This window comes from Euleptes europaea, chromosome 15, assembly GCF_029931775.1.
Source record: "Euleptes europaea isolate rEulEur1 chromosome 15, rEulEur1.hap1, whole genome shotgun sequence".
NCBI lineage: Eukaryota > Metazoa > Chordata > Lepidosauria > Squamata > Sphaerodactylidae > Euleptes > Euleptes europaea.
In genome coordinates, this window is record NC_079326.1 from 35,883,763 (window position 1) to 35,897,796 (window position 14,034).

Sequence of the window (14,034 nt, forward strand, 5' to 3'; positions counted from 1 at the left end):
TAATGGGACGGCGGGGGGGGGGACCTCTTTAAATGTCACTGTCACGGTTTTAAGAACTATGGCTGTGAGCCACAGGGGTGTTCGCATATGCACCTCTGAATTTTTGTAGAGCTTCTGTTTCAGAAACTCTCCACTGACCAACCCTGACAGGGAAAAAAAAACCCTAAACAACTTTTGAATAGCAAATCTGTCAAATTTTCTCTTCTGTTCATATATCAAAATCTCCCTTCCCCTTGTTACAGCTGTAGTTTTTCTCCACTCTGACCCCCCCCCTTTTCCCTTTATGACATTCTGTATACAATGTGCTGTTTTTAGGCCTGGATTTGGCTTTTTAAAAAAATGATAAAAATAAAAAATCCCCTCCTCCTTCCCCTCTGAAATTATTGTCCGTAGAGCTTTCTCCACGCCCTTGTATCCTTCTTCACCGTTTGCATTTAATTTTAAAATCAATGAACTTCAAAAAAGCTGGATGCAATATAGACATTATATTAAAATGTACTCTTATTTAAGATGTAATACAGTTTAAAAGGGGGGGGGGAGAAACTCTCTACTGACCCTTGATTAAAAGCAGTTAAAGGAAACCCCTGTGAACTGCCACCAGTTTCCCTTTACAGTACTCACACCCCCAATCTCCAAAACTTCTTTTTGAATTCAGGGGAGTATAAAGAAGATTTGGCATAGCAGAGGCGCTGTGGGCTAAGCTGCTAAAATTGCAAAAACAGCAGGGTGTGTACATATGCCTCTCTGGAGTGTGTTCTAGAATGATAATACTGCAAGCATTTTATAGATCCGTAAAACGGAAAGTATCCAGAGAAAGCTATGCAAGGGGGAATTCTCCCAGTCCATAAACAGTCTTTGATAAAAAAAAAAAAACCGAATGAATGAATGATGCAAACTGGTAAATGATAAGACAGCTAAAACAAATTGTAATTTAATTAGAAATTCCAGTAAATAAGTATCACCTTAATTTAATTAGAAATTCCAGTAAATAAGTATCACCTTGTATCTGTTACAGAACCACAGAGGTGAAGGATGACTAGAGGTTTGCTTACCAAAGTGTTTGGTTTGGATGTGGGAAATGAAACTTTAAAGCTCATCTGCTTGGCTAAAACACTCCGTGAGTGGCAGCAAGCAATTCATTTTCTCTTAGCTTAACCTTACCTTGCAGCATGGCTGTAAGATAAAATGCAGCTTTGAGATCCTTGGGGGAAGTAAAAGCAGGAGCCCAATATAAAAGTCAATAATCCCCTAGGAAATCGATAGAACCACAGATGTTTTATTTATGCAATGGCCTAAGTACCACTACCAGAAACAAAGTAAGTTAGTCATTAGTTAAGGGGTAAGCGACTAAAAAACAAAAACTGATTGGGTTCTTAACGTGATTTAGAAGGCTTCCAGCAGAGAAGAAACTCATTTCAGAAAGTGAAAGGAGACAGTTAAAAATCAACACAACAGATACAGCATTTTAGCAAACCCCCCTTTGACGCTTGTGAGGATTCTTTTATGAAGCTACCTACATAAATCACCCGCGTGATAATAAAGGAACTTGGTGTGCAGACTTGGTGTGTGAATTTCAGAGAAATCTTTCTCTGAAGATTTCTCTGCCATAGAGGAACCTTCAAAGGGAGTTCCGCCTCTGCTGGTCATGCCTTCACGCGGAAGTGATTTATTTGGATTACTGCCAATGCCTACAGGTGGATGGGAACAGGCACCAATTCTCTCTTGCATTTATTGAACCCCCAAATACTAAAGCATCCTGGACCAGAAGAGGGAGAAATCTAAAACAAGTCTTTTTTTCATTTTTTTTTCATGAGTGTGTCTCATCCACAACCACACAGATGTATAGCGGTCAGTCTTCCGGCACAGACCTTTTACCCTCCAGTTCCAATAAATGCATACGGTAATGTTCAAGTCCTTAGCGATGTACGGGCCTTATCAAGTATTTCTTTTTTTATCTTGGGGTAATTTGGGTGCATGGCTAAAACCTGTTGAAAGAAACAATATTTCACGTAAAGCAGCTATAAAGTTATTTTTCATAATCTGAAGTGGGTAGGCATCTGACAGCAGAAAGGAGATCTGTCTAAAATCATTTAACAACCTCTGTTGTTTGTTCCTCCCCCCCCCCCCACAAACATGCCATCACATAAGATAAATATGCAGGGTTATGTTAGCTTTAATGACACAACGTTCATTTGAAACCCGGCAGGAAAAATGTTTACTCAAATACCATCACCCAAACAGATGAGAAGGCAGTGCTCGAAGTGAGCAGCAACTCATGGTTAGATTTATGCTGCGCTTTGACTATTTGAACCGAGGCACACGCTACGACTGATTAATATTTTCACATGTGTTATTGCAGTTTACCTTATGACAAATGTGGATTGCATCGACATATCTTTTTGCTTTCAGGTAATTAAATGCCAGCTTGAAGCCTGTAAAAACAGAAGGTCACTTACTATGAACTGGATCTTGCCATCTTTTTCACTCGCATCTAATTCCCCTCCTTACTGCAGCCCCTGTCCCACATGCTCTGTCCATGCAGCTCCTATGGTCCCCAGCATAGCATTTTTGTTGAGATAGGTTGCGATAAATTGTGGATCATATTTTTGTTGAGATAGGTTGCGATAAATTGCGGATCATAAATTATACACAGACACAAAGAGATTTTTCTTCATATTTACTCTGCCTTCTACAAGCCCCGCCTCTGCTTCTGGTTCACTAGAGCTGCGGGGGAAAAAGCTTCAGCGCCTCTCACATCAGCACCTAGTGGGAGCACAGTGTGCTGGATCCTCCCAGGCTGGGCCCCGTAGAAAACTCTCCTCTGCTTGGGCTAGGAAAAGCCCGAATACCGCACATCAGCTGTGACCTACAAGACCACCACTCCAGCCCCTCGGTTCCAGGCGGAAACACCCATCTTGATCGGAGGAGCTGCAGCAGCAGTAGTAACAGTCCTCAGAGCCAACCCAGCCCCTCGACTCAAGCATAGCATTTCCCAGCTCTGGAAAGCAGGGCTGCAGGATGGGCAGTCCGGTCCCCACACTGGCTTCAGGGGCTGTAACTAGGGGTGGGGGCGAGGAGGGCAGCCGCCGCCTCTGTGGCATGCAGAGGGCAGCAAAACTACCTCTCCTACCCGGTCCGCTCCTCCTGTATGAGAGGCAGTTCTGCCACCCTCTCTGCATGTTTCAGAATGAGTCAGCGGGTGGCAGTGTGGACAGCTGCTTCAGTTAACCCTTTCTGTACCTGATGACAGCAGTTAGATGCCATTTTTCTTATGGGGATGGTCTCTCCAGTTCCTTTTTACCCATCCAGACCTCTGGGAAAGGCCACTCCCCTAAGTTACCATATTGGCATGTTTGAGTATACGATGCTCATTTTACTAATGATGCCAAATAGCAGTCTCATCCATATTGGTGTCTTTCTGTCAGGTCCCACCGCCCAGTATTTATTCAGGCAAGCTATCCTTTCTGTTGGGTCGGCTACTTTTAGACAAGCACATTCGAGTAATTACAATTCGACCGTCTTAAGCGGTGCAGTTTCAGTTAAAACATCCAGCTGACTTCTGATCTCGACACAGGAGAAAAACAAGAATTTTAAAAACGAAGCTTCCTGCTTGCCAGGTACACTTGCAGCCAGTCCGCCTCTGGCACCGTCTAGTACCTACATGGCAAGTCGTTTCCGGAAAATGATAAATGGTCCAACCAATAAAATGGCGCAGGCAGTAAGTACGAACCTACCTATTGTCGGACTTGTTTGGTTTCCGTATTTCCAGGCCATCTCATAGTTTACAGCCGCGTCCTTGTATGCTTGCTCCTTCTCCATAATGTACCCCATGTATTCATAAGCTTTGCAGCAGGACTTAAAAACAAAAAGGAATTTCCCTGTATCAAATGAACTTTACATTACAACAATGACCCTAATCTCTCACAGGTTGTATCTGGTTGTTTTATTCTGGCCTTTGCCGTAAATAAATTTATTCATTCATACATTACAAAAACTGTCTTGGTTCATTTGCCTTCTATTCAGACATCACAAATGAGCCAGAGGTCGTTCGGAACGAACATGAACCCGATTAGTCGTCACGTGTTCCCTCTCCTCACACAGCATGCCCAGATCATCAGCCTTTTCTACTAGCTACAGTTAGCTGCAGTGTCTGTGTGGTTTTTTTTTTTTTATCCCAGGTTAGTTTCCATTCCAGTAACCAGGATTCTTAAACGAGGTTTAATGATGGTTAAGAATCCTGACCAGTGGGACAGAAACAAACCGTAGTCAGTTAAGGCGCTCACACTTGGATGTCGCAACTGAAAGAAGTTGCTCAAAGGCTTCCATCTTCAATTTTCGTGCGGTGCGAGAGGTGCGGAAGTGTGCCAGCCCACCAATTTACCAGGCTTGCCCCCGTGACATACAAAACTCCCATTTGCTTGTGATTTCTTACATGGAGAGTAAATAACTGTTTGGGGAACAGTTTATTCCATTTTATGGTCCTTAGACCAAACAAAATGTTTGCAGGTACATTGCCTTACCCAAACCAGCAGTATAAAACAATACCTTTCGGTTAAAACACTATACAAAATATTGTTCTCTTTAAAAACTGGCCAGCAATATAAAATTAAACAACTAATCAACTCTACAACTTTTCATTTCTATTTATATTTCCTATAATTAAAGACTATTCTACAAAACTTGGCCACTAACTTCGTTACCTAAGAAAATTCATCCTTAAGAAGGATGTTAACTCTAACGAATTCAGGATAACCAGTGCTCATTCTTAAAAGAGGGCCAAGAATTTTCTCCCTGTCCTCCCTATAGTAACCACACCTAAGAAGGACATGTTCCTGTGTTTCTGGTTCACCACTGTTGCGGGGACAGAGCCTTTGTGAAAAGGGGGTCTTTTTGAATTTTCCTTCCAATACTGTAGAGGGCATGGCCGAACATCGAGCTAGAGTAAATGTTCTCCTAGTAGTATTTCCTTCTAACATCGAAAGGTATGTCGCTGGGCAAGGGATGTACTTGGTTTTGGCAGATGCCCTAAAAAAAGGCGCTCTAGCTAGATCAAATTGCCTTTCGGTGTCTTTTATTCTTTGTTTTACTGCTTGTCTTGCACGATCATAACCTAAAGCCGAGGGTAAATAACAAACTAAAAATGTGGAGAGCCTTTCACAAACGGCATTGCATGGAGACAGAAGGCCGCAACTCGCTAGTCGTGTCGTTGCTGACCACGCTGGAATTCATAAGGACCACAAGTCAACTGAAGTACAAAAAGGTATGGATAGTGACCTATAATTGCTGTCCTCAAGCTGCAGTCATGCACGTTGGAGCTGGCCCTACATCTCCTGGTTCCATAGTCAATCCCATTTAATTAAAAAAGTTCAAGGGGCCGAGATGCGCAACTGCTTTCTGGCTTGCCACTTACCCTGTTATGATGAAGGCACCGCTTCAATAATTCGCCAGCCATGTCATATTTTGCAGACTGAATGTAAATATCAGCAAGCAGAAGCCAACTTTTCTCAAACTCTTCCGCGTCGATGGGATTCCAGTTCATTTTTGAAATGCGTTTCAGCTGGTTCCTGGCCCGCGGCGTTTGCTTCAAGATCATGTGCGCGGTGGCCATTCCCAAAAGGGCAGGGACGTGATCCTTCTGTGACAGAAATCAGAGGGCACAACTCAGATGGGAATTCTGAGCCCGATAGAAAGCATCGGCATTCGCAGCAGGAAGACGCACCTCACACTGATCGAGACACGTGCTGTTCCAATCCCAGAGATCGGCAAATGCAACAATGTTCACAAAGCCCCTCTAGTACCCTGTGCAACATCAACGTGTAAACAGGGGCCATGCATACCGAATTCAGTTCCTGCTGTTAGGGAGCGTTCCACTGAGTCTAGCAGCAGGGCCCCTAGATTGGGACAAGAACCACGCCTGCTGGCTGCTCTACAGCATGAACACATGAAGCTGCCTTATACTGAATCAGACCCTGGGTCCATCAAAGTCAGTATTGTCTACTCAGACCTGCAGCTGCTCTCCAGGGTCTCAGGCAGAAGTCTTTCACATCACCTCCTTGCCTAGTCCCTTTAACTGGAGATGCCGGGGATTGAACCTGGGGCCTTCTGCATGCCAAGAAGATGCTCTACCACTGAGCCACGGCCCCTCCCAACATCCTCTTGTATGGGCAACTAAGGGATCTTAAGTATCGAGGGATTCTCTTTCATCCAACGATGTATGCATAGTAGTACAAGCAGTTCAAGCACAGGAGCATGTTTCTGCTCACATCAGCTCCATTGGATTGAGCTACATTTCCCCCCCTCCTGGGGGGTTGCTAAGCAGCTTACATTGAGTTATTTTTAGATTCAGGTATTTTAGCGTTGTTACGACTTATGGTTTATGTTCTTTGTGTCTGATTGTAATGGTCTTTGACTATATGCAACAAGTACGATTTGTACCATTTTATCCATGCAACAATCCTGTGGGGTAGGTTAGGCAGAGGAATTGGCCCAAGGTCACCCAGCAAGCTTTTGTGACAGAATAAGGACTTGAACCTGTGTCTCCCAACTCCTAGCCCGACACACTAACCATCTGACAGCATGCTGTTAGCTACCCCGAGCTCAGCTTATGCCAGGAAAGGGCGGGGTAGAAACTGAATAAAATAATAAATGTTGGCTCTTCCTTTAATGAATAAAAGAATATATCTAAAAACAAATGAGTAAAAGTGTTACAGTCGGCTTTTAAAGTCACTTTATGATTCTACTATTTGAGATGAGACGTGTACATAAACATGGAGATCTTAGAGCAGATAGTTCCACCCACAGCCTTATGGGAGCCAGAGTAGCAGTTAAGAGCGGTGGTTAAGAGCTGTGGACTGTAACCTGGTGAGCTGGGTTGCTTTCCCCACTCCTACACACGAAGCAGTTGGGTGACCTTGGGCTAGTCACAGCTCTCTTAGAGCTCTCTCAGCCCCACCTACCTCACAAAATGTCTATTGTGGGGAGGGGAAGGGAAGGTGATTGTAAGCCGGTTTGATTCTGCCTTAAGTGGTAGAGAAAGTTGGCATATAAAAACCAACTCTTCTTCTCCCTCTTCTTCTAGTGCTGGGCCCAACACAGCCAGAGTGCCCCCCCCCCAGTTTTCACACCATCTGCACCAGAGCAGAAAAGAAACCTCACCAGCAGCTGTCACTTGACAAGAACTGAATGCCTGCAATTATGTTACTTTTGCACAATATTTCTTGGCAACTTTGCCCTCTCTCACATGAGCAGCCCGTTTGTGTGAGCTGGGAATGGGTGCATCTCCGCCATGGCAACGGAAGCTCCAAATGCACCTAACGAATCATGGATGCTGTTGCAACTGCAACATACACAAATCCCCAGATCACACATTTGAGCACACAGGAATGCTGCTTGCACGAAAGGAAACCAGTGGCAGTGAGTAACATGCACGGTGGGAGGGCGATGATCCCTAGTGTTCAACACTGCTCCATTTGCTCTCAAGAACCTCTCCGGGAATCATTTTCTCCTTGCAGTAAAAAGACATCGTGCAAATGGGCGGTAGAGATCTCACACCTTTAAGCTTTTAACCAAGTAACGTTTTCGACAACCCACCTCGGCAACCACTACTTCCGTGAAGGCGTTCAGCGCTCGCTCAACGTTCGATTTCTGTTTGGTTGCCAGAAGGCAGTAATTTTCCATGATGCGAAGCTGGACCTGACCTTGGAGAGTTTGCGGCTTTAGTTCCTTTAAGAGCTTTTCCGCTGTCCTCACGGCGAGCTGCACAGACTCCTGTTTTTCCGAGGAATTGCTAAACGGAAGGGAAAGCATTACAGTCCGGCGTTAGCATTTAACGACTTCCACTTACCTGCTGGCTCAGCTTGTAAAACGACGTCTATGCAAAATGGGTAGCTAAACGTGTTCTCCTTGTAAAGCTGTCGCAGACCATGCTCCCAATACATTTCTCTGAAGGGACATCGATTGTAAAACAAGGCCCAGAAAGCTCTTAGGCTTGCGGCCCTCCCATTTATACGACAGATGTCACCAATTTCTTCTCCATCAGCTGTTTTTCTATGACCGAGTTACCAGTCTGGCTGCTGTGAAGACCGCACAAGGGACCTGATTTCAGGCTTGAGGTGTGTGTGTGTGTGTGTGGGGGGGGGAAGCTAGGTCTAGACCTTAGGAAGTATGTTCTAACAGAGCGGTTCCTCAGTGGAACAGGCTTCCTCGGGAGGTGGTAAGCTCTCCTTCCCTGGAGGTTTTTAAGCAGAGGTTAGATGGCCATCAGTCAGCAATGCTGATTCTATGATCTTAGGCAGATCAAGAGAGGGAGGGCACCTTGGCCATCTTCTGGGCATGGAGTAGGGGTCACTGGGGGTGTGGGGGGGAGGTAATTTGGAATTTCCTGCATTGTGCAGGGGGTTGGCCTAGATGACCCTGGTGGTCCCTTCCAGCTCTATGATTCTATGAGGTTCCAAGGCCTGCTTTTGGATAGATTCAAAATGTAATTGTGAAAAAGCAGTGCATTAGGAGCCTTTGTTGTGGTCACCTTTCTCCCTGGAATAAATGGATGCTCACGAGGAGTAATCTTGGATAGTCTAAAGGGGAGAGAGGGGGGAGACTGGCGTCTACTGTTGGCGAGATGGGGGCCACAGTGCTACACAAAGTCAGAGTAGGGTATTCAATCAAAAAGGAAAGGCAAGTCAGCAACTATGCAAATCATACAGTGTCTTTCTCCCTTTCCTTCAAAGCACTGCGCTAACTCCATGGCCTTTTGAATAAAAATGTCACAAGAGCCCTGTAGGATCAGACCAGTGGTCCATCTAGTCCAGCATCCTGATTCACATAGTGTCCAGCCAGATGCCCCAGGGGACCAACAAACAAGGCAAAGAGGCCAAGGCCTTCCGCCTGATCTTGCCTCCTATCACTGGTATTTAAAGGCCTCTAGATGCCTTTAGTCAACATGACTAGTAGCATTGGTGGACCTCTCCTCCATGAATCCGTCTCACCCCTTTCTAACACTACCTATGCTAGCGACCCATCACACTGTCCACTGGCATTGAATTCCATGATTTAATTATCGATACACAAACAGACTCTGCCCTAAATCCTACCACAAAATCCTACCACAACTGACAGGGCAGCAAAATTCTTGCAACTGGCTATGAGGCTCTGAGAATTTAAACCTTGACTCTGTTTAGTCTTAGTTTTTGTGTTCTCTAGTCTTTGTACTTATTGTGAACATATGCCAATAAAGGTGTTGTTGATTTAGTCCTTTAGTCCATCTTGAATCTATGGCCCATCAACATCACTGGACGCCCATATGTTCCAGTTCTATGGGAGAAAATGCTCACTGCCACAGTGTAGTGGAAAAAACAAAATGAAAACTGTAGGTACCCAACTAGATTCCTTCACCAGACACCTTCTTGAGCAACACGGCTATCAATCAATGTACATGAAGCCCAACCTTTTTCCCCTCCCCCAATAGCTGTCACTGAAAAGGGATCAGGTTCATCAAATCTGCTTTCCAAGTACTGCTTTTGATCCAACCAAAAACAAGGCACTGCACCAAATTAAAAGAAGTGAAAAGGTCTCATCGTCACTCACTCCGCATCACCATCCAGGTTTTCAAACACTTCACCTCCCACGGTTTCATTGTCTGGGTTCAAGCAGATTTCAATCATGTTATAAATGGCGTTCTGCCCCCAATCGCTGTCCTTCCGTGCTTTGTTAAAATGTCGAAGGGCATCATTTGGTTCACCTGTGTACCTAAGAGGCAGGAAATCGAACCCACTTAATAAGCTGCATGAACTGAATTTAAGGAAAAAGAAGTATGTCGTTTTCAGCTTGTTCAGGTGTATCTTCAGCTGTGCCAGCAACTCAAAAAAACCATGCAAGCATTTACATTAAAAAACAACAACTGATACATGGCTGCCACTTGCAGTTTCTCTTTCCATTGGACAGTCTATTGTGATGTCACAGACATGCTAAATACAGACGGAAAGTTTTCATGCGGAACATACATTGAGGAATGAAATGTTAGTGTGATTGGGGCCTTTTATGCAGGGATGTTTCCCCGCGGTCACCCTCGCTGACTGCTTCGGGGCTTCCGTATGATTATGCATGACTTTTCCACCTGTCAGAGGCTGCCTTGCTCTCCCCCTGCATTTCGCCTGCATTTCCCAGATTCTGGCTAAAACAGCATCTGGAAAACACAGGCAAAATGTGCGGGGAGAGCGAGGTGACCTCTGACAGGCGGGAAAGGCATGCATAATCAAAAGGAAGCCCCGAAGCAATCGGCGGAGGTGACCGTGGGGAAACGTCCCCGCATAAAAGGCCTGGGGAAACAACCTCACATAGGACCTGGAGAAGCAGAGTGCCATTACTGGGAACAGAGGTACTGGGGGAGGCAGGAAGGCTGATAGCATATCTGTAAGGGAACGGGACAGAGGGCATATGAGAACAGACCAAGGTAGAGGAGCCACCCAAGAGTGAACCCTTGAGACCCAGTGTATAGCCTGTTTCTCCCAGTTATAAACCCTTTCTTCACTTTTTTCACACAACTGCATCACTTTTAGCGAGTGAATTACAACTTCAAACCTGCCTCTCAAATAAAAATGGAATTAATGCCAAGACTGAACCAACCAGTCCTTCATGGGTTTATGGCAACCTTGTTTAGTTATGGCTCTTTTATTACAACAACCAGTGGTCAAGAGATATAGCTATATTGAACATCTGAGCTCTTGGCACATAATCATATGTGTTCAGATATCAGCAACTGTTTTTATCATAATATCACATCATTGTTAGCTTGATGTTACAATAATCCTACACCTACAGTTCTGGCCTAATAGCAAAAAGCACTTGGAAACAGTATAAGCAGCTCAGCAGATAAATGCAGGGGCTACATGACCAAAACCTCATCTCATCCACTCTTTGTAACTGCAAGTTCATTGCCGTATCAACTTATGCTGCCATTTATTCTCACAATGTGAATCCCAAGAGGAAGGGGAAAGAGCAGACAGAATTCAAGGAGCATGCTATAAGCCTCCGCCACACCTCACTCTCACTGTTTTAGGTTTTATATCAGACCTTTTCCCAGCCACACCTACCAAAGATACAGTCCTTTGCAATAGTGAAAACCTGGATCAAGCTTTGTTCTGGGGGAATGTTTCTCAGCCATCGTAAGGAATCTTGGAACTTCTTCTAGCTTTCCAGCTCTTCTTAACAGGTCAATCAAACGTGCCAGTGTTGAATAATTATCTGTTAATGTAAGCATTCAGAGAGTTAAGAAAAGAAACTGCATTCTTTTTTTAAAAAGATTGTATTCAAGAACAGTAGTAGTTTCACACTGGTAGCACAATATCTGTTTACACTCACTAGTAACCAGGATCTGCTTTGCCTAATTTTTTACAGGTTGTTGATTAAATGAATTCTGTTATTTTTGACATCTTTCTGGCAAGACTCATTTGGAAAAGACAAGGATGCTCGGCAAAGTTGAAGGCAGCAGGAAAAGAGGAAGACCTAATACGAGATAGGTTGACATGATGAAGGAAGCCATGGCCTTCAGTTTGCACAATCTGAGCAAGGCTGTGAATGATAGGACGTTTTGGAGGTTATTAATTCATGGGGTCACCATAAGTTGGAAGTGACTCGATGCACACGTCTCATTATGCACACTCTGTCCCTGTGCAATGAGTCGATCTACAGTTTTGATATCTCACTAGGGACGTACATCTTAATGTCTCAGTGGATGAGATGCTGAAAAACCCGTGGTCAGACCTCCAGCATGGGATTTTTCATTGCTAAATAACTGGTGTGGAGGCCACTCTGCTTTGGATTAGTGCTGAGGTATGGGTTGAGGGCCTTGACCCGGATGGCCCAGGCTAGCCTGATCTCGTCAGATCTCAGAAGCTAAACAGGGTCAGCCCTGGTTAGTATTTGGATGGGAGACCACCAAGGAATACCAGGGTTGCTGTGCAGAGGAAGGCACTGGCAAACCACCTCTGCTAGTCTCTTGCCATGAAAACCCCAAAAGGGGTCGCCATAAGTCGGCTGCGACTTGAAGGCACTTTACACACACACACGGGTTGAGGAGGGGAGTGTCAAGTCCTTTCCGTCTGCACTGTTTGCCTGACATCAAATGACCCCCTCGAGCTTCTACATTCCTCTGCAATTAGGGGCTCCAGGTTGCCGTTTCAGATCAATGTGGTGGTGGTGGGGAGAACTTACCCCACCACCAGGAGAAGACTGAGAGGGGATATGATAACCATCTTCAAATACTTGAAGGGCTGTCATATAGAGGAGGGTGCCGAGTTTTTTTCTGTTGCCCCAGAAGGTTGGACCAGAACCAACGGGTTGAAATTAAATCAAGAGTTTCCGTCTAGACATTAGGAAGAATTTTCTAATAGTTAGAGAGCTTCCTCAGTGGAACAGGCTTCCTCGGGAGGTGGTAAAGGCTCCTTACTTGGAGGTTTTTAAGTAGAGGCTAGATGGCCATCTGTCAGCAATGCTGATTCTATGACCTTAGGCAGATCATGAGAGGGAAGGCATCGGGGTCACTGGGGGTGTGTGGGGGAGGTAGTTGTGAATTTCCTGCACTGTGCAGGGGGTTGGACTAGATGACCCTGGTGGTCCCTTCCAAATCTACGATACCCCTCAAATCCAACGCAAGTGTTCCCTTGCCCCATCCGGCAATTTAGCAATTAAAAGGAGACCCAGTCATGGATTTTCCAGGATCTCGTCTAGCTTGGCCATGAATCAGGGCAAAGTAAAAACTAATGGCCGAGAAGTATTTCTGCTTCCAAAGGAAAGGGTATAATATTCTGGCTACTCCCATCACAACCACGCTTTGGCCTAAGCGAGAATTTCCTCCTAATTACAGGATGCATCCAGGGGTCATACACTTAAGCCAGGTTAGGTCAGTTTATGCCACAATACGTTTGGTATCTTTTAAGATGTCATTACACTCTTTGTTGCACTTACGTGTTAATCTTGTATTCAAATAGTCAAGTTTGGCCTAATCTGCAGAAGGCCCATGGATCGGGGCTAAACAGATACTTCTGCAGACTTGGGACCCCAACCGGGTTTGCAGAAAAATCTGAAAACCTAAAAATATTACATTGGTGGGGTTTAAATCCACACACACCCCAAATAAAAAGTGTTGTCTGTACACAGGCAGACACTGGACTTAGCTGTGTCCTGGAGAGGTGGTGGCAGTGGTGTTCGGGAGCTGATCCGGCCCCACCACGGTGGTGTCCAAGAGTCACCGTGGGCCTGGAGCAGCTCCTGGATGCCACCAAGGCCAGGGCCAGAGGCTGCTGCAGAGGGCTGGAGTTGCACCAGGAGTGATGGATGGGAGGGGGTTGGAAGGAAGCTGTGCCTGGGCTCATTGGGCAAAGGGGGGAGGCTGGGAGCCTCCTGGTGAATCTTGCAGGCCCCCACTTGTCAAAGTATGACAGCCTTGTCCTAGATAACATTCGTCCTGGTAATCTGCCCTCCAGGGTGGCTACAGATGTTTTGGGGGAAGAGAGGGAGGAATTAACAGAGCAGTACTCGGGAAGTAGTAAGCTCTCCTTCCCTGGAGATTTTTAAGTAGAGGCTAGATGGCCATCTGTCAGCAATGGTGATTCTATGACCTTGGGCAGATCATGAGAGGAAGAGCATCTTGGCCATCTTCTGGGCATGGAGTAGGGGTCACTGGGGGTGTGTGGGGGGGAGGTAGTTTTGAATTTCCTGCATTGTGCAGGGGGTTGGGCTAGATGACCCTGGTGGTACCTTCCAACTCTATGATTCTATGTTGAAAGGAAAAACCTGAAGAGCCTTGGATGGCCAAACCTAGCCTGATCTCATCAGAACTTGGCTCTAATTGGTACTTAGATGGGAGACCACCAAGGAAGTCAAGGGTTGCTATGCAGAGGCAGCCAGTGGCAAACCACCTCTCTTTGTCTAAACCAGTGGTTCCCAAACTTTTCGGGCCATCGCCCCTACCCTACCTTATAAAAAGCATTTTTCAAAATAGGGGTTTGCATGACGCACTAAAGATAATAACAATAACAT

The 14,034-nt window shown here is 45.4% G+C and overlaps 1 protein-coding gene across 1 annotated transcript in view; it reads right to left on the reverse strand.

Moving 5' to 3' along the window:
• Positions 1 to 1,901: 1,901 nt before the first annotated feature.
• TTC21B (tetratricopeptide repeat domain 21B) overlaps positions 1,902 to 14,034 on the reverse strand; it is a 48,150-nt gene continuing 36,017 nt past the window's right edge. The window contains exons 23-29 of the mRNA XM_056861294.1: positions 11,088 to 11,238; positions 9,583 to 9,744; positions 7,591 to 7,786; positions 5,411 to 5,635; positions 3,735 to 3,855; positions 2,365 to 2,432; positions 1,902 to 1,985 (exon numbers count right to left, since the gene is read on the reverse strand). Coding sequence (XP_056717272.1) covers positions 1,908 to 1,985; positions 2,365 to 2,432; positions 3,735 to 3,855; positions 5,411 to 5,635; positions 7,591 to 7,786; positions 9,583 to 9,744; positions 11,088 to 11,238 — 1,001 coding nt within the window. The 3' untranslated portion in view covers positions 1,902 to 1,907. The remainder of the gene's footprint in view (positions 1,986 to 2,364; positions 2,433 to 3,734; positions 3,856 to 5,410; positions 5,636 to 7,590; positions 7,787 to 9,582; positions 9,745 to 11,087; positions 11,239 to 14,034) is intronic.